The following is a 25,583-nucleotide window of genomic DNA, read 5'->3' as shown; positions in this document are numbered from 1 at the left end:
CGCGACAAATTGTTAGATTTATAGCGACACTCACGCCGCGATTTGATTTCCTGTGAAAGAAGTTAATGGCATTGTTGTACTTGTACTTTTTTTCATTTCCGTTCGCTCCAACTGTCGGCAATGGTGAAATGGTTATCTTCATACCTTTTCTGTTTGATAAATAGATCTCAGGACCGTGGACGTACATTTTCCTCGCTATGGCACTTAAATATAGGCTGTTTATATCACAATGGTGTTGATTCCAGCACACCATCTAAGTTTATTTTAAGTTATACCTGTCATTTTCTTATCCACCGAAAAGGGTAATTGACAGGCATAAAATTTATGGAACACACGTCAATTTTAAGCAGAAATTAAAAAATCACTTCCAAAATTTTCTATTGGCCAATAACCCGACAGAAATAAGCTGACAACACACGTCAAACAGATTGCATATGAGCGTCATTTTAAAATTAACAGTTGTCAATCATCCATCCCTTTTTTTTTTGACGTGACATTGCAGATTTGTCGCAGATGGCATGAACTACTTAGCCGGACAAATGGGGAGTGCTGAAGGCTCTCACCCGATACAAAGTTTAAGATAACAGGCCTGAGGGTGCCCAGTTGGGCGCGAACCTCGGCTCAGGGCGTCGTCTGAGAGAATGAAATATTTGAAAGAATGACTCGACCCTAGTGGGTCGATGGCGATAAGCGCTGATTAAAGGAAATCGTCGACCACGCCGGATCATCCATCCCTTTTCTTTTCGGCGAATAAGAAAATGACGGAAAAAACTTAAAATAAAGGTCCAGTATGTAACAGTATCCTTCGTCTTCGTCTGACGCCTCATAAAGCTATTACCTGTATGATATTAGTTTTGCCTTTCGTAACACATTTTATTGCGTGTACAAAAATAGCATTCGGTTGTAATTGGCATATTAAAGAACACGAAACATTTAACATAACCAATACTTTAGCGCACAAATAGGAAATATAAAATACGAAACAAAAGAAAAAATAGAAAGAGTACAACAGGCGGCCTTGTTGCTAAGCAGCAATATCTTCCAGGCAACCTTTTAGTACAGGAGATATTTAATACAAAACGTTATTTAAATAAAATGAAAATATTTAATCAAAATACCCAGTACATTAACTATTGTTACACTTAATAGATACTTTGTATTAAACCTATTTACTTAAAATATTGTGTCTAAGGAATGTTTTATAGTAAATCGTAACCGTATTTCATATACGCATTTAAGTCGATATTTGCATAAAACCTTGAGCAGCGGCGGATTCCGGGTATAAATTCGAACAATGCCGTATATTGTTTACTTTATTGACTTAGATTTTGATAATGAGCAAAACTTTACAATAGGAACAGTCACGAATTTAAACATTCGTGACTGCTAATAATATTTAAAGTATAATATCCTCCTCCAATTAAATACAAATGAACAAATTAATCAAACTGCTTCCATTAAAATGCCAGTGGTCACGCCATGCCTATCTTGGGTTTGATTTTAAAACCGGATTTTGATTCATGACGTTTTATACCCCACCATTCTTTGTTCATTCCCTTATCTTTCCAATAAAAGTGAATTATTGGCTACCACAGTTCGAGTCACGGAGTATATTTCAAAAAGATTGTCTAATTTAAAACTGTTCCAACACTGTCTGTTAATTCTGCCTCTAAATTACTTTTCCATTTCCAAGAATTTAACAAAGCCTCTGAATAACAAAAGCATTAAAAAAGATTCAATTAGTAAAAAGAAATTTTTGTCAGTGACATTGACAGACTACTAGGCTTTCGTTCTTGAAAATTTATCTCCCAATTTTATAAAGTAAGTGCCTAGTCTCTATTCAAATCATTTCAGTATATCACTTTAATATCCTATTGTCATTTGGTCAATAAAAACCTATCATTATTCATATAAATGAATTGTAAAAAAAGTAAAATCAGTCTTAATCTATTAAATAGCATAAATGCTCATTAAAACCCTGCAGCACTTCCGTTGCTTCGTGGATCGAACGCGCCTTCCATCATTCCATCTGGATGTCTCACCAAAGCTCCGGCCTGTCCTACTAATTCGCTATAAGCTGGTAAATATTCGACGTCATGACCTCTATCTTTCAAATAATTCACAATATCATCTGAGAACCTGCCCTCTACTTTTAATTTATCGTTCTTATCGCCAACCGTGCGACCGTACAACCACCTGGGCAGCGAAACAGATGTCTGTAATGGTATACCTTGTACCACGTATCGATGGAAAATCGCTGCCTGGGTCTGCGGTTGACCATCACCACCCCTAGTGCCATAAATCATAACCCTTCCGTCCTTCAAACGAGCCGCAGGAGGATTCAATGTATGGTATGGTATCTTACCAGGTTTCAAAAACTGCAGGTCATTGTCATCTAAGGTGAATGCGACTCCCCTATTATGCCAAACTATTCCAGTTTTTGGCAAAAGCACTCCACTTCCAAAATGATGGTACAAACTTTGTATGTATGAAACAGAAAATCCCTTGTTATCCATTACTCCTAACCAAATCGTATCACCGGGCCCTTTGCCCTTGCCTGTAGCAGCGCAATCACGATTAATATTTTGAGCCATTTTCAAAATATTGCGTTCAGCAATAAGAGTTTTTGGATCCACTGTCATAAATTTAGGATCAGTAATATATTGATCTCGTAGAGTAAAAGCTTGCTTAGTTGCTTCGACGGTCATGTGTATAAGTTCACCTTCATTTGTGCCATCAATTTTCAATTTATCCAAGATTCCCAGAATTGCCAGTGACACGACTCCTTGAGTCGGTGGTGGCGTATTAAGTATCTCCCCCTGGCTATGAAGTAATCTCAATGGAACTTTTCTAACAGGAGAGTAGTTCGCAAGATCTGCTTCTGTAATAGGCATACCAAGTGTTGCCATATCTTCTACTATCAACTTCGCTAACTCTCCACGATAAAAGCTGTTTAAACCATTTTCAGCCAAATGTTTTAAAGTTTTTGCCAAATTATTTTGACAAAACCTCTCGCCAACAGTCGGTATTTTACCGTCTGGCATAAATACTTCTGCGAATTGACTTAAAACTCCTTGTGTTCTTATATCTTTCAAAGCGTTTTCTTGACTCGCTGTCATGGCATATCCTTTTTCAGCATAGGTTATGGCGTCAGCCAACAGTCTTGATACAGACTTCCTTTGGTACCCACATTCAGACACGTAGTTTAAAGCTTCTTTCCATCCTCCAACGGTTCCAGCTACTGTGTTGGCTGATTTTGGTCCTTGGAAAGGTATATTGTCGTAACCTTTATAAAAGTCGGGAGTAGCTAAGCTGCCAGCCATGCCACAAGCTTCGATTACTATTGGGTCTTCGTGTGGAGGTACGATGAGCCAAAAGCCGTCACCACCAATGCCGTTCATATGAGGGTAGACGACTGCTAAAGTAGCAGCAGCAGCTACAGTAGCTTCCATGGCTGTGCCACCTTCCCTGAGGATGTCAAGAGCGCTCTGAGTGGCAAGATGGTGAGGAGTCACCACCATACCTCGAGGTGCTATATTACTAGTTTCCATTGTAGATGAACGGTTCTCAATGTAAGTTATGTTACCTGAAACAATAAATACATACATACATAAATTAACACATGTAATCCCTATTTAGGTGGACAGAGCCAACGTGTGTGTGTGTATGTGAACGTGTTCTATATTTTTTATTCGCTCCCAGAACAATATAAATAAATACCTGTGGAAGTTAAAATTAACAAAGATACCATTCCCTCCTTAATGGCCTCAAAGGGACGGAACACACTTGACATCAAAGTCCAAAGATTAATATGCATCATAATTATTATGGCAAGCAAATAGGTAATATACTATTTTGCATTCATAATATTGTCTAAAACTTCAAAACTCCAATATGTGCATATTTTAGGAGGAAATACTATCCCCTAACTAAGGATAAATGGCGTACGGCTAAAATCTGAAGCTCGAGCTTTCATATAAATTTTAACGTTATAGCTTCTAAGCCGTCCCGTAAATAGATATGTAGGTTAACCACAAGCATCCACTACCTGAGAAACGGGGACGTAAATTTTTGATAAGAGTAGCGAATGAAGCAGTGGTTTTTATAATTATTAAATGTACTTATCCTACATTTAATAATTATAAAAACCACTGATTATAATAACCAATAATTATAATAACAATAATTTATAATGCAAATATTATTATTTTTTATAATAAGCGAAATTAAAATACTTAATTTGAATTTGTATATTCGAAAATTCCAATAAACATCTATGGGGCACTGGTTAGCTTGTTCAGGCAAACAAGACACCGAAATGAAACTAATATCACTACACTTTTTACGTAGTAGGTGCGTAATTACGTACTTAAATAATGTTTCTTGGCCAAAAAAATGAACCGTAAAAATAGTTCAGTATACACGCCCAGAAAAGTGTCCGGTTCTTAAAATGAAATATGGTGCGCCTAGTATGAGGGGTCGTTCAAAAATTACGCTCTGGGGAATTGGAAGTCCATAAACTCATGTCGATAATATCGTCACTGGAAAGGCAAAATTACGTAAGCGCCAAAAGGCCATTTCGAGAAAAAGCCGTTTAAAGTTTCATTTTTTCGTATTTTTATCATAACTTTTTACCCAATTATCCAATTTAGATGACGTCAAAGTAAGGTTACATTGTTTTTTAATTGTCTATGTCCAGCAATACATATCATAACAGTTAGATTGCTATTTTAGGATATAGTGGCGCTTACGTAAAAATGACTTCAGTTTACAGTAAAGCAAATTTACTTAACCGCCATCTGGTTAAAATATTATTTGGAAGCAAAATTACTTACAGCTCTTACGACAATGCATTCGAGAACGACAATATTTCTTTAAATATAATAATACTGTAATGTTAGCGGAGTAAAATTTACTGTAACGACTTTTACACATCTGCTTTCATTATGTGAAAATTGCCTAAAAAGTGATCGATTGATTATGTCAGTACACCAAAGATTCTTTAAAGTAAGTTTTTGTAATATCTTACATGGGTAAAAAGACGTAAGAGACAAATAATTATTCTTAATACCTCCTTAAATTACTTATTACTTCAATTGATTTATAAAAATAGCTATTAAAATACTGAAGTGCCAGAAATAAAGTTTCATAAAATATAAATAATAGCGTACAACCCGTTATCTGTTTGTAAAAGTTTCTTTTTAACACTTTCAAAGACAGAACGTATACGGACGTTCCGATTCCAAGGTGTCATACTACCTATTATGAACCACCAATGACCCATGGTCTCTGTCCGTGAAAGGGTTAAACGGTTTTATTTAGCTAAACCCGTACGGTATATATTTGTATCAAAATTAGAAATTGCAGTTTAAGTACCTTCCTGTTGTCAGATTGATCTGAAATTTGGTACGCACCTTTAATTCCGATGTCAATACAATATAATAAAATCAATAACATTATAAATCTAAGATGGCAGCCGGTACATAATGGAGGATTACTTACATATTTTTCCAAACCCCCTCAATATGGGTATCAAATGTAATAGCTACACAAGTAGAATACTGTGATTATGTCAAAATTTAAAATCCAAGATGGCCGCCGTTCCAAAATAGCGGACTAGGTACATATTTTTCCACAACCCCCTCAATAGGGGTATCAAATGATAGGACTACACTAGTAGAATACTGTCATTATGTCAAAATTTCAAATCCAAGATGGACGATATTACAAAATGACTGAAAGAAGCATGTTGCCCTTAATTTTGTCATTGGCATCCACCGTCCATAATATGCAGGGCAGCACAGTGGATCGCTGGGTAATGATGCCGCCGACGAACTGGCAAGAAGAGGATCAGACACCAGGGTATATGGACCCGAACTAATTCTGCCGATACCTTTCAGTCAGTTACGCTCGTGGGTACGGGACCATACCCAGCAACTACACAACGACAGATGGGCACAGCTGCCCACATGCAGACAGTCGAAGGATATCATGCCTAGAGATATCCAATTCACTCGCCGACTGCTTCGCTTAAACCGCAATGACCTCCGAATAGTAGTGGGCAGTATAACGGGTCACTGCCCACTCAACAAGCACCTATTTAACTTAGGGATAACGGACAGCCCACTTTGCAGAGGCTGTCTGGACGCAGAAGAAACTGCCCCCCATGTAATCCTGGAATGCACGGGAGTGTCAGCACAACGGGTAAAATCCTCAAAGGAATGGGGTCGCTCCGCGAAGCCTGTGAAATCCCCAGGAGGCTTCTGAGCTTCTGGAAGGAGATAGGTTGGCTTACGTAGTCAACAATTACACGCATAATGGGCCACCTTAGAGTCTAAATGCGGAAAACAGAGCCCACTAACATAACATAACATATGCAGGGCAGCACAGTCGACCATGCAGTAGTATATTGGGGCTCAAAATTGTTTGAATTAGGACAAGCATACGTTGCTCTAAGTCGAGTCAAGTCTCTGGAAGGGTCAAGTCTTTTTAATTCCTCAATAATTTCTAATTCCTCAATAATTCCCCTTATTGTTTTTCAAAGTATTTATCACGAAGTTTAATACACTTTTCCATTCGCTCGAACCAGGTATTATTTAACATTTATTCCACTCCAAAGTAGAGGTGTTCAAAATGGCTGACTTGAAAGCGTTGGCCGCTTCTTCACCGCACTGGAACCTTTGACCGCGAAGAGTTTCTTTTTTAATTTTAGGAAATGTAAAGAAATCATTGGAGCTTAGGTCAGGACTGTATGGAGGATGGTCAAGAATTTCTACGTTTTCCTGCTTCAAATAATCGTTTGACGAGCGGCGTGTGAGCTTGCGTTGTCATGGTGCAGCATCCTGCACCCCTGCGCATCATCATGCGTCGCTTTGGGTTAGATTTTCGAAGTTCGGCGATGACTTGTGGTAAACAAATTGTGGTATACCAATGCGCATTAACCGTCCTACGATCTTCAAGTGCAATTGTCGCAACATGACCGATTTTCTCCACGAAGGTAGCCACCATCTTCTTTGAAGTGCTTCGAGAGCGAACAACTTTAGTCGGCTTTGACTCGTTTTGGAAGACCCAAACTGTGGATTGTTGTTTGGAATCAGGATAATAGCATAAATCCAAGACTCGTCACCACTGATGATGTCGTACACGTGATTTGAGTCTCCTCGGTTGAACCTCTGAAGAGTTTTCTTACACCATCTGACGCGGGCTACCTTATGTTCGTCAGAAAATGCGGGATGTAACGGTAGTTTTCTCACACCAAGTGCCTCATGCAATATCGTTTAAATGGTTGTCCCTGAAATGCCTAATAACGCCTCTATTCTCGGTATGTCACATGACGATTTTTGAGGATTAGTTGTCTCACAGCAACGATATTATCTTCAGTGAAGGCGGATGTCCACGCTCGAATTCTAAATACCAGCGTTCGATGGTCCGCAGACATGGCACTTCATCGTGGAATAGAGATTTTAACTCTTTGAAACACTGAAGTCGAGGTAGGCCTCTTCAAAAGTTATAGAAAATTTTTCTTTGTAAGATTCATTTTCGGACGTGACCTGACAGATTCAAACGAACGCTGTAACTAAACAATTGCATTAATCCTAATGCTTTCAATTGTTTTGATATTCGAAATTCCAACAAATTTGAATTTTGAGTTCTCAATTCAAAATTGGCGCTAAATATGCAAACGACAGAACTTAAAAAGTATAACAAAGTCGCTTTTTCTGTCCCTATATCCCTATGTACGCTTAAATCTTTAAAATTGCGCAACGGATTTTGATGAAATTTTCTTTAATAGATAGAGTGATTCAAGAGGAAAGTTTATAGGTATGTATAATAACACCCAATAAATAGTGTAGAAATACTGTTATTTTTGAGGATTTTAATGTGATGTCGTAAATAATTTAATTTTTCCTCAGCATTGCACCCGAGCGAAGCCGGGCGGGTCGCTAATAAATTATAAAATCAATACTGAAATAGTTTTACTTTTAGATCTATTGTTAAAAAATAACTTCCTTGGAAACTTACTGCTAGCCCACAAACTTGCTTAATAACAGCATAAAAATGCGAAGGCAAATTTACGTACACGCCTTACTTATTCTAAATACTGTAAGTCAAAATTACTTATTCGCCATTCACTGCATAAACATGCTAAGACATTTTTTCTTATACGCCTTACTTATTTTAAAAGCTGTAAATGAAAATGATTTATATATAGTCTATTTTTTATTTTCAGTAGTCCAAAATTACTAATAAAATGATACTTTTCTAACTATAGAATGCCAAATTTACTTAAAGTTAATATGTAGATATTATATAGGAACACAATATTACTTATACACCAGTCACGAAAAAAACACCAAAATCTTGTCGTTTAAGAAACTGGAATTGAAAAAAGTCAACTATTTTTAAATTTACGTAAGCGCCAAAAAAGTGCTCGTATCGCAATGCTACCCAGACAGATCGACGCAGAATGAAACGCTGATTCCGAATATATAAAAAACCCAAAATACCTATTTTGGCGCTTACGTAATTTTGCCTTTCCAGTGACGATATAGATAAAATACTTATAATAAAGATTAGAATGACGGTAATAGATGTACGCTGAGGGCCCTTGTGTGCGGGAAAATTAGTATGCCGCGGTTGTATATGTATGAGAGAGACAGTGATGTTGTTTTTAACCAAATATTGAACCACGTCACTTTGAAGATTGATAAGACGCTGATGGCAGAATATTAATGATGTAACTTCTGTGTATTATACAAAATGTTGAAGATATAATATCATTTCATTTTACTCACGCGATATTCTAAATTCTATTCGTTAAGTACATGGAATGTCATTAAGTAATATGAGTGTAGGTAAATAAGCAATGGAACAAAGAAGTTACATGCATTATTTTGTCTATTAATTAGCGATTAGGTTTATTGTCTGTAGAGAAAATCGAATTGTAGCGTTGACAGCGACTCCCCGAACGGCGACTGCTTGACATCACATCTGTTACAAACATGAACTTATTCTCTTCAACCCGTAAATTCCTTGAAGTTAGAAAACCAATAGACTAATATAGACTTCTCATCAATAAAAACATCATGTAGAAAAATATTAAATGGTTACGAAACAAAAACATTAATAAAAAATAACATTTTACAGAACTTTTTTAAATCTTAATAGGTAATTATTGATCCAAATTCAAAAAAATAAAATTGACATTTGTTGTACAAAAGTTGTATTTTTTTATCGATTAGTAGTACATTTTAGATTGTACATATTAGAATCTACAGTTCATTATCCTCTTAAGACCGAGATTTCCAGACACAATAGTTAAACAATGGGGTTTGGATTTATAAAGAACATTCGGTCTTAGGAGGATATACGTTTTTTTCATCTATATTACGTAACAGAGCGTGAGTTAGTTACCTTAGTATACTTAGTCATTGGTATCTCACAAGCGCTATCCCGTTTCTCATGAGGTCCGCTTACCTAACCTTAAGATTTGACAGGTCCGGTTTTTTACAGAAGCGAGTCCCTGTCAGTCCTTCCAACCCACGAAGGGAAAACCAAGCGTATACAGGTTAGGTCACATACCTCCGAAAAACATTCGTACTTTTGTTTAGTACGACAATAAAATGTTTACGTAAGCTTCAAGGGCAAAGTTCCAAGGTTAAGTTGTCAAATAAAACCCTCCACAAAGCCAGACCCTTACAGCCAATAGATCAACTGCTTTAAGCCCTTTAAGATTAAAAATACCTTCACCATATAAAAGGTTAAGACACTTTTATTTACGGCACTTCTTTTGTTTGCTACCAAATAGAAAGGCCTAAAGATCTATCTTTATTGTCTGTTGGGTGCGAAGTGCGTGCGAAAACAGTGTGCTAGAATAAACTATTTTAGTTAAGTTGGTGCTATGTTCTTCACTCGTGTGGGTAGTAAACTCAATGATCCAATTTATCACCCTGGCTCATGTAACCAGTAGTTCTAGTTTCGCCTATACTGCCCCATAGCTGAGTAAAAGCCTCCCCTTCGTCCACCCTAGACGGCTTTGAACTCGTGTCGCGTCATCTAAATATTATAATCTTTTTCGGGGTCTACCTCGTTTCTGATATCCATCCTGAGAACTCAGAGTTACTCACTGACTGACAATATTGACCCCACGATTGTTAGTCGGTCTCGGTTAATAATAATTAAGTATACACGAGGTATATACTTACCTACTGTTTAACGTGCCCTCTGAAGCACCGATCATCTTATATTTAGGCAATCTGGTGAGTAGCTTATAATGTTTAGCCAAACAAAGGACAGTCTCACAAAGTTATTTTTGACCGTATCCCCATCGGGAATCGAACCCGAACCAACTCCAATGACTAGACCGGGGGGGTTCAAAAGACCACATCGAAGCGATTCATATAAAAAAGTAATATTGATATTTGACATTTGTGTGTATTGCGCACTTAGTTTTATATGCGCAAATGTTAATAAATGTTGTTGCAATATTTTTTTTTAGAAGAATTTCTTCGATGTGGCCTTTTTAACGCCCCCCCCCCCCCCCCCCTGTTGTGAATATAAACGCGTCCAATAATGTTAAAACTTGTCAATATACTATGGTGGGTATGCAATACAGTGTCACCATGATACAATGCCATTATCCCATTTTTTTTTACAGGGTCCGCTTACCTAACCTGAAGATTTGACAGGTCCAGTTTTTTACAGAAGCAACGGCCTGTCTGACCTTCCAACCCGCGAAGGGAAAACCAGCCCAATACAGGTTAGGTCACATACCTCCGAAAACGCATACACAATGACACAATGCCATTTTACACGCATGTATCGGGATTCACAACCTTTCAGGATTAGGTCGTGAAGTTCGGTTAACGCGATAGTAAGTCGTAAACCAGCCTATGACCCTTGACTACGGTACGCGTAAAATATGTTTTAGAATCATACCCGAACCGAAGGACATATTGCCATGGGATAGCCAAAACTTCAGTTCGTTCGGTGAGATATTTTAAGTATTTCGGCGAAAAAGTAATTTTATTATTAATTTTGTTCTTTGTTGAAAAAGAAAAGTGTTAAAGACAAGACTGCTTTTAGTTTCAGTAATGTACACCTAAATAAAAGCCGACTCAGAAACATCTTCATCGTTTATGTTACAAAAAAGTTTGCCTGGAAAAATATTCTTTAATGTATTTATTCTTTAAAGTATAACCACCAATGGCCATGAACGTAGAAAGCCTATCTTTGTAATTGTTTCTGTTTTTCGTGCAGTAAACTATATTCGGTTTTAGTAAGTATGGTAATTTCCTACATTATGTGGCAACAAGTTGAACTTTTTTATTTTTATTTAAATCACTGAAGTCATTATAAAACGACGCGATATTATGAATCATAGAGTCCGCACCACAAAATATGTCTCTCAGATTTTATTACATAACATACATACATAAGCTCATAACTATATCCCACTATGTCCCACTTGGGATAGTAAGATACTCCATCGCAAGATGAACCAAGTACCCACACCTCACTGAGGTCTGTGTTAGGCCAACGTGATAGTTGGTGAGCCGTATCGCCGTCTATAAAGGTCGATCCAACTGTGTCAGTGACAATAATGCGACTAAATTATATTTAAAACTATTTAAAAACTCGAATTTGTCTGACAATTCAACAGAGTAGTTTCCAACTAATCAAATCAGTTACTTTGAAAACACCAAAACACGAAATTACTATGGCATTTGTATGAGAAACCAACCTGTGACGTCATAGAAACACGTGACAAAATGTCGCACTTTTTACTATATTATTAATAAATAAGTTAAGTAGAAGAAGACGTGTTTTTGGGGTGTCTTTGTTTAATAATAAGAATTTCATAATTTATTTTTGGCCTAGGAAACTATCCAATTATACAGAGGCAAAATCAACATTATCAATTTCCACTTTGAACGTTGCGAATTTACAACTTCCACCTTCGGGACTGGCTGACGTGATTCACGTTGACATCCAAACGTTGATATTGAATAGGGCCGTAAAGTTCCGGGATCCGACTTCCAATATCCGGAATATCCGAAATACGTTTAGCATGTGACTTTGAATTTTACACAAACTTTTATTTAGTACGTTGTAAAATTTTGCGCGAAGGTGCCGTTTCGACGAAGTCTGTTCTACGGTTTTGTTGTGGTAGTAACAGTAAAACTTTGACGAAACAACGCAGATAATAAGAAATAGGTACCTAACAAGAGTTTACAAATTCTACTAGGATTTAAGGAATATTTGGTTTTGGAAATAAACATATTCAAGCGTAGAAGGTAGGTCTAACTATTTGTAATATCGATAGGTACTTGTTTAGGTGACAGGTCAGCGAGAATTTTAAAGAACATGTTGTCTGTTGATAATATACAGGGTGTTAATGACATCGTAACGAAATCTTTGAGGGTTGATTCAGACCATGATCAGTTGATATCAAGTGGTATTTTCCGTCATAAAGTCGATTTCAGTGGATGATACATTATAATTTATTCTAAACTCTCTCTATTTATGCCATAAGTATTATGTTATTAACTATGTAATCTCAAAGCAACACTACTTTTTGTAAATGACTATTAATTGTATTTCTAATTATACAGGGTGGCCCAGAAGTTCAGGTTCAAAATGAAAAATTAGAAAGAGGGGCTCATTAGCTACCAGAAACACCCCCATATATGTTCAGCAATTATTTACGGTTTAGGAGATATGACCCATTTTGTACCTTTATCTAGATTTTCTACCTTACTTCAGAAAGAATCATTTTGTCGCTATCCCTTTCTTAATAATTATTTTATTTTACTTCACAACTATGCCTAAGTCTGTGTACCGCTCAATCAAAGATAAATCAAAGTGAAATCAAAGATAAAAAAAAAGTTATCGGAAGTCAAAGTGAGAATTCGACCAAAATTGTTACAGTTGTTAAAACTTCGCCGAAGAATAATAAACACATGAGATTGTCATGGACCCTGAAAGTATTTCTAAAAACTGTTCCATTTAATAGGCTTTTAGAAATATTAATAAAAAGTTCCCTTAATACGGACAAAAAAATAAGTAATTAGCCCTCAAATATTGCACGACAGACAGATTTGAAGGAAAATTTGACATTCTCATACAATGTAGCTGCTACTTTCTAACGTTGTTAAAGGTGCTCAAAGACACATTTTCAATTAAAAGTAAATAAAAATCACGCTTATAATCGCTAACAGGGTAGACATAGCAACAATCCGAAGACAAAACTTGCAGTCACTTTTGGTATTCGTATTTTAATGAAGGTAAGTGTATTTATTTTTATATGCACAAGTATTCCCATGCTGCACTATCCCGCTATATTACTTAATATTCAATATCTCCTATACTTAAAGGTTGCCTGGAAGAGATTTCTACTTAGCAAGAAGGCCGCCTATTGTACTAATTCTATTTCTCTTTTGATTTTTATTTTGTTTTTTCCTGTTTGTGCAATAAAGTATTTGTTATGTTATGTTATGTTGTTATGTACTTACATAGATTACAAGGAAAAGTTATCCCCAAACACAACACACACACACACTCATACATACAAAAACACACACAGAAACTACTCAGTGTCCCTGAAAGTATTTCTAAAAACTGCTCCATTTAATAGGCTTTTAGAAACATCCAAAAAAGTACCCTTAATAAGGGCAAAAAACTAAATAATTAGCCCTCAAAGATTGCAAGACAGACACTGTTGGTGATTCATAGTATCCAATAGTATGAATCACCAACAGTGTTTGGGGATAACTTTTTCCTTGAAATCTATGTAATCATTAAAATACGAATACCAAAAGTGACTGCAAGTTTTGTCTTCGGATTGTTGCTATGTCTACGCTGTTAGCGATTATGATTAGTTTTTTGCCCGTATTATCCTTAATACGGGCTTTTAGAAACATTAATAAAAAGTACCCACTTTTTATTAATGTTTTCTAAAAGCCTATTATTAAATGGAGCAGTTTTTAGAAATACTTTCAGGGTCCATGACAATCTCATGTGTTTATTATTCTTCGGCGAAGTTTTAACAACTGTAACAATTTTGGTCGAATTCTCACTTTGACTTCCGATAACTTTTTTTTTATCTTTGATTTATCTTTGATTGAGTGATTCACAGACTTAGGCATAGTTGTGAAGCAAAATGAAATAATTATTAAGAAAGGGATAGCGACAAAATGATTATTTCTGAAGTAAGGTAGAAAATCTAGAAAAAGGTACAAAATGGGTCATATCTCCTAAACCGTAAATATTTGCTGAACATACATGGGGGTGTTTCTGGTAGCTGATGAGCCCCTCTTTCTAATTTTTCATTTTGAACCTGAACTTCTGGGCCACTCTGTATATACTTTTACTTACGAAATTACTTAGGTACATCAGAAAATTAAATGTTGAATGGGTACCTATTTACTTAGGCCTCAACATGAGAACTTCTGTAAGAGTTTTGCGTACCTACATCAAAACGTAATTAAGTTTTCGAAACGTGAAATTTTCAGTTTAAGTTTTCAAACTTAAACACATCTGCGAAATTAATTCATTAGTGGTTACCTCTCTAGGTTATATTTTAGTACTCTATTTTCATTGTACTGATAATATTATTTACTACTATTAAAATATTCAAAGAAAATAAGGCGTCATATAATAAGGCATACTACTAAGTATAGAACGGCAATTCTCCACTCCCCACCAACGGCTGAGCTACGTTTACCTCACCCCCCAACCCAACCTCGGTCTTACTTTATTCTTCAATCGCAAGGGTGTCAGACGTCACACACTTGGATGCGCGTGTACGATAACGTCAATGTTCAGTCTATGTAAAATGAGGTGTTTTGTACTCCGACATCCTATGAACGTACTTAAACTCGCTAGGGAGTTTTTACTCAAAATCGGCCGTTATACATTAAGTTATGTAGTTAGTATAAGTTCGTTCCCTCAAATTAAGATGTTAACGGCTGTTTAAGGGCAATAAGTTCATCGTTAGTATAGAGTCTTTACACGCCGTCGCTTGTGACAAAATACGCCGCGGACACTTTTTTGTATCTCTGTAGAGATTGATTGTCTATTTCTTTTGCGAGTTCTATCGTTTTATATGAAGTATCTGAGGTGTGCTAGTTTTTAACCCGTCGATTCTTGACACACGACCTCCACCTCACCGTCTTGTGATAACCGCCTATGAGCCATAGGCAATGCATTGTATTATGTTATACTTACAATTTAATTATTTGTCTTGCATGCTTTGATCATTATTTATTAGCTCGTATGTACATGAACTGCCTATATACGCCCCACTGCTGGGCAAAGGCCTCCCCTCAATCAACCGGAGGGGGTATGGAGCATACTCCACCACGCTGCTCCACTGCGGGTTGGTGGAGGTATTTTTACGGCTAATAGCCGGGACCAACGGCTTAACGTGCCCTCCGAAGCACGGAATCATCTTACTTTTTCGAACAATCAGGTGATTCAAGCCTGAAAAGTCCTCTGGAGGACTAGTCCGTCTGGAGGTCCGGGTTCGATGGGGACATTGTTGAAATTACTTTGTGAGACTGTCCTTTGTTTGCTAAGCTCGTATGTATTATGTATAATTTGTTTCTAGCTCTGTAGCCTTGACAGAAAGTGCTTCACTTAGCGACAATGACGTCATAAATCGTCTGACACAGACGTAATAGGTCTCTGATGATGTTAAAATTTGTTTAGTAAAAGAATAATAATGATTCCAATTTAGCAGGTCTGATACGTCGAGATCGGCAGTGTTAACAAGAAGCTCATCCGGTGGGCAGGGCCACAACGCCATACATTTCATAACTACCCCCGATGCATCGCGCGATGTATTGGCTAGTGTTAAGCACTTTCTTTACCTACAAAATAATGTTTTATTCAAGATCAAACGTTTTTAAATATGCCAAACAATATTCCACTGAACCAACTAAAATTATCCTACCGTGTTCTCCAAGGCACACAAGAACCAACACAAACAGAAGACGTAAAACAAACATCTTCCTTTCAGACTAATATTTATCCAACTGGGAACAGAACTTGGACCTTAGTTATTAGTTAGTTTTCAAGCGAAAATGTGCCTAATATTGATAGAAATATTGATTCGTTGTACCAAGGCCAAGTTGCAAACAGTATCTGCATAGAATTAGGCCGTGTAATTTCAAGATAAATTATGAAATTCTGATCCAATCAAAAACATAAATGTGAAATGAGAGCCAAGTTCAATATTATGATAAATGCCTTGGTTGTTGACTTCAACGACAAAAGAAGTGAAATCTAAATGGGTGCCAAGTTTAATGGTCAGTCCTGAAATTTATTTAGTGTTAAAATATTTAGTTCTGATGGTAAGTGACTATGTATAGTTTTTTTTATGAGATTAAAGCTTTTTAAACTGAAGTATTTCCACAAAGTTACAAAACATAGCTTTTATTATATAATTATGTTACATACTGCTTATATAAAAGCGAAACGGAGCACTGAAATAAACCGTTTCCTTGGAGCATTCTTGCAAGAACACCTGCATAAAAGTTATTTTAGTGTTCGGCGACATTTCTGCACTAAGTTAAATTCTTCGATTGCACTTCCAGTAAGGCCATTTATTCACTCCAGGAAATAACAGTTTATTTTTCACATGTATGAACGTGAGTTAAGGTAACGGAACATTTTGAGTAGCGAATCTAGTGAAATGTAGCGAGATTCTTTTTTAAATGAGCTAAATGTACGTACAGCGTTTTCCGTTTAAAGGCTATAATTTATGCGTTGATAAATAATAGATTTCATTCGACTTTAGACTTTGTGTCATTATGCAAAAATACTTTAAATAAATGGACCTAAATGCTTGAATAGAGCAGCGACGTTAAAGTAATATTAAAAATGCAACTCAGATTAAATTATTTAAAGGGAATAGGATTTCAACCCCAAATAGGATAGTTAGTAAACCGCTTCTAGATAGGTTCATTATAGAAACATTTAAGGTGATGCGTGTCAGTCAGCTAGGTAACGCTGCGTCAGCAGATGGCGTTACTTCTGCATTTTTCGTATTTTTTTCCATTTATTCGTTTAGTGTTGAGTTCTGACCCAGTGAAACGTTAGGTGGCGAAATCTTACATACATTATCTTTAAGTTAAGCTACAATTTTGAAGTATTTACTGCAGATATCATATTAAAACATTGCATCAAAAGTTGGTGTCATTTCAATTTGTGTACAAACACGAAGCTGTCACACACACATGCGAACTAGGTTAGCTATTAAAAGAGATGCATAATTTGAAGTCTACTTCTAACTTCTAAATGGCGCATTTGGTAAAGCAGTCGCCGCCATTCTTAAGTTTCACGGTTCAAACCCAAGTGCATGTTTTAATTGTTTTTACTTTTTGTATTTTTTTTACAATTGAATTTGGCGAACCCGTCTATTTGTTACGGAATTTTCAAAAAGTATCACTTTTACCAGTAATATTATAATTATACAATAATGTACTTTGCACTAAAGTACCTTCCGTAATTTCCGTATTTTTTATTTTGTAAAATTCTAACAGGCATTAATCGCATCAGTGAACATGCGGCTAACTAAAAAACTACTGAACGGATTTTCATACGGTTTTCACCAATGAGTAGAGTGATTCATGGGCGTGCTTTAGGGTATATAATTTATACAAGTATTTTTTGTTTGTATAAAATGGTTCAAAAATGATGATGAATATCAAACATAATTATCGTTACAAATATAGCCGACTTGGAGCTTTCGGCGAAAACGCTGCCTGAGCCCATTGAGATATAACAAAACAACGTATGGTTGAATTGTTCCATTTTTGTAGGTCTACCGGAAAGTCCACAATATGTCATAATAATTATATTGTGTATAAAGAATTGTGTATATGTATTGTATGATTTTACAAATAACGATCACAGTACAGTAATAATAAGGTAGATTTTTCCTAAATTGCGTCGGTTCAAACTTTGACGCATCGCGTTTGAAAGATGTAATAGCGCTTCAGGACGTCCCGCAAGCACGGCGCTGATGTCGCAGTATCCGCATATAATTATTATGACTTGTCATTTAGTTCCAATAAAATCCGCAGGACTTCATACGTATGTCAGTGACAGCTGGTGATAGCATGCGGGACACTTAGCAGCTAATCGAATTTTATGTTGTTTTCGCGCCCAGTCCAGACGACTTGCAGCGCATTTCTGGACTTATATTTACGCGTGGTGTTTATTGTTAGGTTAATTAGTTCAGGTTAGGACGTTTTTTTTAACGAGGACGTTAAAAAAAGACGAGACTGGGACGTATTTAAGTAGTATTTCCATATATACGCGGCCTGAAATGGGCTGTTTCGGGGACCTGAACTGGTTGCTGTCGAACTTATTATCACGTTTTCTTGATTAAAATTCATAAATAAGTCAAATAGAAAAAAGAAAAAAGATTTTCGTTAGTTTTAGATCTGTCATGATGTCTGTGATGTTTGTTTATTATACATAAGAATTTCAAAATTTATCTTATTTTTTTTTCCCAAAGGGCAAGGCAAAGGGAACTATGCCCATACAGCCATGTCTTGTGTTTTTTTTTCTTGATGATGATTAATGAAATGATGAAACCTAAGCCCCCACACAGACTCTTACTCCAAACCCCAAACGAAGTAAGCGGCTTGTTGGCGCAAAGCGAAAATAGATAGGTACACTTTGTTTATTGAATATTCCGATTTAATAATACTATCGGGAATGTTTTCCGACTAACTTAATGTGATCATTAACCACAAAACACCACTTCGTATTGATTATTTAGATTATTCAATGAAGAAAGCAACCTTCTCGTTCCCGGTCCCACCAAAAAGTCCGCGGCAAAGAGAATATAAATAAATCTGTATGTTGGATGGAAAAACAATTATAAATGACTACTATTTAGGCCGGCAAATGCAACAACTTTTTTTTTGATTTGGTTTTCCCCGAAGGGTAAGGCAAAGGGAACTATGCCCATACAGCCATGTCATTTTATGTATTGATTTTTTATTATAATAATATGTCCTCTTTTAAAACACGGTACTTACCCATTATTTAAAAATGTTTAAAAAATATGCGTTAAAACAAAAATATTTTTCCAATATTCCTTTTCTCAGATTGTAATATTTTTAGTTTTTTATTTATTCATACAAAATCTCTTTATAAATTGTCACTGACATTCTATTACACTTGTCAAGTAGTCAAAGCCTTTAGAGAAAAAAAAACTATCACGCACACACACTAACATTGACACCACTACACGCTCAGCAAATACACTGTAATCTGCACCACTACAAATGTAGAATTGATCAAAATTGAGGGTCTGAAATATGGTACTTCTCGTATTCGGACCCTAAATTTTTGTTAGTTTGCGAAAATAATACACCAAAATATTACTATTTATCGGTTTTATAACAATATTCCTCTATCCGTTTTCCTGTAGCACTGCATCAACTTTTGTATGGAAAACGAATCACCTTAATAGCCAATACTCGTATAGGGTGTCAGTGACATCGTAACGAAAACTTTGAGGGATGATTCAGATCATGATTCTAAGTTAATATCAAACGGAATTTTTCGTCGCAAAAGTATGGAACTGTAAATAATTAAAAAAACACAAATTTCTATAATTTTCCGTACAAGTACGTACAGGTAGCCATATAAGTAGGTATGGGTATTAGTGACATCGTAACGAATACTGAGAGGGATGATTCAGATCATTATTCTAAGTTAATATCGAGTGGAGTGAAAAAAACTAAAAAAAAACATGAATTATTTTCCACGGAAAATTTCACTTGATATTGGCCCCGATTCCTGCAGACACCGCCTAATTTTATTTTCATATCCGTCGAAAAGGAAAGGGACGGATGATTCACAGCTCTTAATTTTAGTAAGAATGAGTAAATGAATGAATAACCCGGGCGAATCAAAAGGTACGTCGCTGGTATGCAATCCGTTTGACGTGCTGTCTACTTAACTGTGTCGGGTTATTGACTGATGTAAAATTTTTAGACGGTTGGTTTAGATTTGTGCTTAAAATTGACGTGTGTTCCATAATTTTTATGCTTGTCGATTACCCGTCCTTTTCCTTTTCGGCGGATAAGAAAATGACAGATATAACTTAAAATAAAATTAGATGGTATTTACAGGAATTAGCACCATTAACACAGAATCATGGTCTGAAGCATCCCTTTTAGTATTTGTTACGATGTCACTAACACTCTTTATACGTTCCACTACTGGACAAAGGCCTCTTGCCAATCAACCAGAGTATGTAGCATACACTCCACCAAAAAGCTTAATTGTGTATTGGAGCTGTCCGTTTGTGGAATTCTCTGCCTGAAAGCATTAGGAGAGCTTCGTCATTGGAGTCCTTTAAAGGGCAAGTCAAGGCGCATTTCCTTACTTCTATTTCCTCTTTATCTTCATAATCTATCTATTCCTTTTCTTCCATAGTATATGTAGTAGTTTAAGTAGTGATATTTATTTATTATAACAATTATAATTATGTGTATTATTATTATGTAGTTTATGTAGTCGAAAGTGTATTTATTTTTATATGTACAAGTATTCCCATGCTGCACTATCCCGCTATATTACATAATATTCAATATCTCCTATACTTAAAGGTTGCCTGGAAGAGATTGCTACTTAGCAATAAGGCCGCCTATTGTACTAATTCTATTTCTCTTTTGTTTTGTATTTTGTTTTTTCCTATTTGTGCAATAAAGTATTTGTTATGTTATGTTATGTTATGGAGGAGGTGTTTTGTACGGGTAATAGCCGGAACCAACACGGGGGGGTTGCTTTTAGTAAACTTTAAATATTGGTTTTTAGGCAAGTATTATAGATACTTTAGGTATTGAGGCTGGTTACTGGTTAGGTCTTATAGTTCTTCTAGTGCAAACCTAGGTTTACTTGGCAAAGTTTCCAAGGCGGTCAGCCAAGTTATTAGTTTTAATATTTTATTGGATGTACTTATATTGGCTTCTCGACCTGTCTTTTATTCTCTCGAGAGATACTGTATTGAACTGTAAACGGAGTGTTATCGCCTTCCCGACGCTTGTTAGACTTTTACCTACTAGTTTCCGCAAAGTTAGATAGGAATCGTACGTTTATTGACAGTTGGGCGATAATAATTTTATAATGGAAGTCTGTTTAAGTTTGATATTTATTGCATCTTAGACGAAGATTGTGTTTAAAATGTATCGATGAACACTTACCTATCGATACGTAAGTACCGACCTACCTTTTTTTTGACGTGACTTACAGATTTTCCGCATATGGCATTTACTACTTGGCCGGACAAATGGGGAGCGCTGAAGGTTCTCACCCGGTACAACGTTTAAGACAACATGCCTGAGGTTGCTCAGTTGTGCGCAAACCTCGGCACAGGGCGTCGTCTGAGAGGAAGAATATTGAAAGGATTAATCGACCCTAGTGGATCGATAGCGATAAGCGCTGAATGAGGGAAACAGACGGACAGCCGTGGTCTAGTGGTTACAGCGTTAGGCTCACCATCTGGAGGTCCGGGTTCGATTCCCGATGGGGACATTGTCGAAATCACTACGTGAGACTGTCCCTTGTTTGTTAGGGACTTTTCAGGCTTGAATCACCTGATTGTCCGTAAAAGTAAGATGATTCCGTGCTTCGGAGGGCACGTTAAGCCGTTGGTCCCGGCTATTAGCCGGACACACCTCCACCAACCCGCATTGGAGCAGCGTGGTGGAGTATGCTCCATACCCCCTCCGGTTGATTGAGGGGAGGCCTGTGCCCAGCAGTGGGACGTATATAGGCTGTTTATACGTTACGTTTACGTTATGTTATGTTACTACACAAGTCGTCAACCTCTACAAATCATTATATCTATATAACGTCCCGTTCTAGGTAATCAGCAGAAAATAAGTATTCAAACTTTTTCCATTTGTCACAGAACGAGGTAAGTAATATATTATGTATTATTCGCATAAAACAGTTAAGCACCACTGCAAACAACTAGTTAGACTCGCAAACAAAGCAATTAAAGGCTCCACATTTTTCAAGCCTCGACAACATCTGACAAAGCTTCAGGAAATAGTAATGAAATGAAAAATAAATCCGCGTACTCGGAAGTCGTCAACTCTACAACAAATAAATAATATTTTCTCTTCACAATTTATACTAGTTCCACCTAAGTTGTGGCTCGCTGCTCGGGCACCACAAAGAAACTTTGTTCAAGCCAGCAATGGGACAAACAAACAAAATTCTATTTATTTACCAACCCGCAGCTCACAGACTGGCGTCTCTATATAACTCGGACTCTTATTACTTTTTCTTCTGAAGGAAAGCAAAAGCAAAAACATGTTTTCTTGTGATGACGTCTAACTTACGCTGGAGACATCAGGTTACGCTTCGAGGCTACAAAGGCAGCTATAAACACATAACATATTCTATATGTCTGTTTCTTTTTATAAATATAGTTATTATTAAGTACTTTATTTAGATGTAATTATTATATTTTGTATATATCGCACCTTCTATGTTCTCCCGCAGCAATTTTTGTACTACCTCTGAGTTGGCTGGAAAAGATCTCTCTTAGAGATAGGACCTCCGATATCAAAGTCAATTTTAGTTTGTAATGTAACTAGTTGTTAAGTGCAATAATGAATACTATAAATTGCAGCTGCATTTGGTTTTTCACATCAGGTCCTTAACGTAATATCGTATCCACAGGATCCGCTAACCTAACCCAACAATTTAACATTTGACAGGTCCGGTTTTTTACAGAAGCAACTTTACTGGTTAAAAGTTGGTTTGGCTATAAGTATGTGGCTGGTTTTCCCTTCGCGGGTTGCAAGTTCAGACAGGCAGTCGCTTCTGTAAAAAACCGGACATGTCAAATCTTCAGGTTAGATAAGCGGACTTTGTGAAAAACGGGATAATGCTAGGGAGCTTAGATGATGTTGAAGAAAAGATAAACATATTCCTTCACATTTATTCGAGTCGATCATCTCAATCATCAACATAAAGAAAATTCAACAAAGCAACAAAGGAGCGTTATTTCCGAACCAACGACCGTTGAAACTGAGGCACGTTGGTAATGTAACACATTCAGACCAGATGAAGTGAATTCAACCAAACAAATAGTTAACCTCAAACCACTGATATACTATAAACAAAATTAAATAGACAAACAGCCTCTGTGGTCCAGTGGTTAAGTGTTGAACTCACGACCCGGAGGCCCCGGGTTCGAATCCCGGTGGGGACATATCACAAAAATCACTTTGTGATCCCTTGTTTGGTTAGGACATTACAGGCAGATCACCTGATTGTCCGTAAGAAAGACGATCCGTGCTTCGGAAGGCACGTTAAGCCGTTGGTCCCGGTTACTATTTACTGATGTAAGTGAGTAATCGTTACATGAGCCATGACGTGCCTTTGGCGGCTCAATAATAAGCCTGACACCAGGGTTGATGAGGCTGGTATTCCACCTCACAACCTACACGATAAGAAGAAGAGATAGACAAACAGTAGCTAAGGATTTTTTCTAAAAAGGCGTTCGAACCGTGTTATGAATACGTATCATTATTATGTATACATAATATAAGATCGTTCCTACACATTAATTTATTTATTTATTTATTTTAGGGAAATTTACAGCAAAATAACACAAAATGTATACAATTTTAAGTAGCTACATGCCAACAAAAAATTTCCACATATATTTAAGATTTTATTATTATTATTAGCTTGTATGATCCCACTGCTGAGCAAAGGCCACCAATGTCTTTCCAAGTATCCCGGTTCTGTGCGAGCTCTATCCAGTCTTTTCGATTAACCGAAAAGATAATGAATTAAGATTTTATGCCAGTTAAAATAAAAAGCAATATCGTTTTTCCAGTGTCGTCATTACGTCCATTGCGACTAAGTTCGATCTTGACGCGCCGTCCGTTAGTGACAAGATGCACCGCAGACGCTTTTTTACAGAGATTGGTAGTCTATTTGTCTATATAAGACGTCAATGCCTCAAACCTATTGAATAAAACAACCATGCTAACACTGCCGCCGAATCCTGTTAGCCATTGGATTGGAATAGCTTTATGTACGTGGAATTTCTGCATCTGTTCTCAGCTAGAATGGGTACAAGGGTGTTTGCTGCTAAAACCGATTTCATCGCAATACGAACGTATTGAAACTCAATAGAGGTTAGTGAAAGACAAAGTCTGACGTTCGGCTTATTGTTGACTGCAGTTATCGACGGTACAACTATGCAGACGCCTAATGATTGATGTGTCGACATGATTAATTTATAAATGGATAAAGAGGGGAGTGGACGCTGCGTTCTGAATGGCTCAATAAAGATCCTAAAGACGTCGAAAGGTCTTACCACGCCAGCGAGGTTGACAAGTTTCTTCATTCAACGCTTATCCCTATCGGCCCACTGAAGTCGATTAATTATTTCAAATGTAATCCTCTCAGATGAGATTCTGATGCGAGGTTCGCGCCCAACTGTGCTCCCTCAGGCCTGTTGTCTCAAATATTCAAACCGGGTGAGAGCCCCCAGTATTCTCCATTTGTACGGCCAAGTAGTTAATGCATCTAAAAGCACACCTAGGTACATACAACAAGTCACATCAATAAAAAAATACCCGAAAAGTCACGGGCGTCGCTGCGATTGGTCGAACGTTGTCTGAAAGCAGCTTATATATCTGATCTACTCGTAGTAATCAGTTCTCAGAACTCGTTTGTCTATCATTAGGAGTCTAGACCCTGTATAGTCGATGACAGTAAACCTCGGGAACTAAACGGCTTGAGCAAACCCGTATCTTGGAGCATCTTAAGTTGTCGTCCGATCAAATAGGATAAATCGAACGTTATTTCTCCTCTATCTTTAGACTGTTCTAAAGTCAACATTGTAAATTAGACAGTAAAGGTACAGTCTAAACGGATAATTCTGTGATAACGATACTAATAAGTAAGTAGGAAGAAGATAATAGTTACAGATTCTTGAATCGAGAATCCCATCATAAGAATGCATCGATTAACCCCATAGATCGTGACGACGTATGGAATAAGAAAGATAACTTGAAATGATAATGGCTAGACCCGGTAGAAAGAGCAAAAGAAACGAATGATTCCCCAACATAATATCCTCTATTTGCAAAAACTCAACATATTATTCATATTTTCTGCCGAGCCGTCCATATCGCCTGTTAAGACGTAAAAGCGAGTGGTACTCCGCTTATTCTGCAAGTCGGCTTTGCCCCACAGCGTTTACAGAACATTATTATGGAAATTGCATCCAGAAGCCGGCACGCTTATACTAGTGCACTTTACATCGCATGGTCTATGTGAAATTTTAATAACATCATAACAAGTTTGCCCAGCCCATTGTTACGAGCCCCGACTACTCCTCACGTTTACGACCTCCGCGATTGTTTGATAAACCAGCTATTTAATTTACCTTATCGAAATTTTATACTTACTTCTTTCTCCTTTCCAAATAATTATAAATGATACCTACCTGCCTAAACATAGACGAGTGAATATTATAGTGACAGAATAACTAAATTAATTGATAGAACCGAATCCCTAAT

General features: G+C 36.8%; 1 protein-coding gene across 2 annotated transcripts in view; it reads right to left on the bottom strand.

Annotated features, from left to right (window-relative positions):
- Positions 1-1,088: 1,088 nt before the first annotated feature.
- The window catches only part of LOC126381289 (oxamate amidohydrolase proenzyme-like), a 28,060-nt gene continuing 3,565 nt past the window's right edge, over positions 1,089-25,583 (bottom strand). For both annotated transcript variants that reach the window (XM_050030790.1, XM_050030789.1), the window contains exon 2: positions 1,089-3,586. In XM_050030790.1, coding sequence (XP_049886747.1) covers positions 1,971-3,551 — 1,581 coding nt within the window. In that variant the 5' untranslated portion in view covers positions 3,552-3,586 and the 3' untranslated portion in view covers positions 1,089-1,970. The remainder of the gene's footprint in view (positions 3,587-25,583) is intronic.

Source organism: Pectinophora gossypiella, unplaced genomic scaffold, assembly GCF_024362695.1.
Source record: "Pectinophora gossypiella unplaced genomic scaffold, ilPecGoss1.1 Pgos_43, whole genome shotgun sequence".
Classification (NCBI taxonomy): Eukaryota; Metazoa; Arthropoda; class Insecta; order Lepidoptera; family Gelechiidae; genus Pectinophora; species Pectinophora gossypiella.
This window is presented reverse-complemented; position numbering and strand designations above follow the sequence as displayed.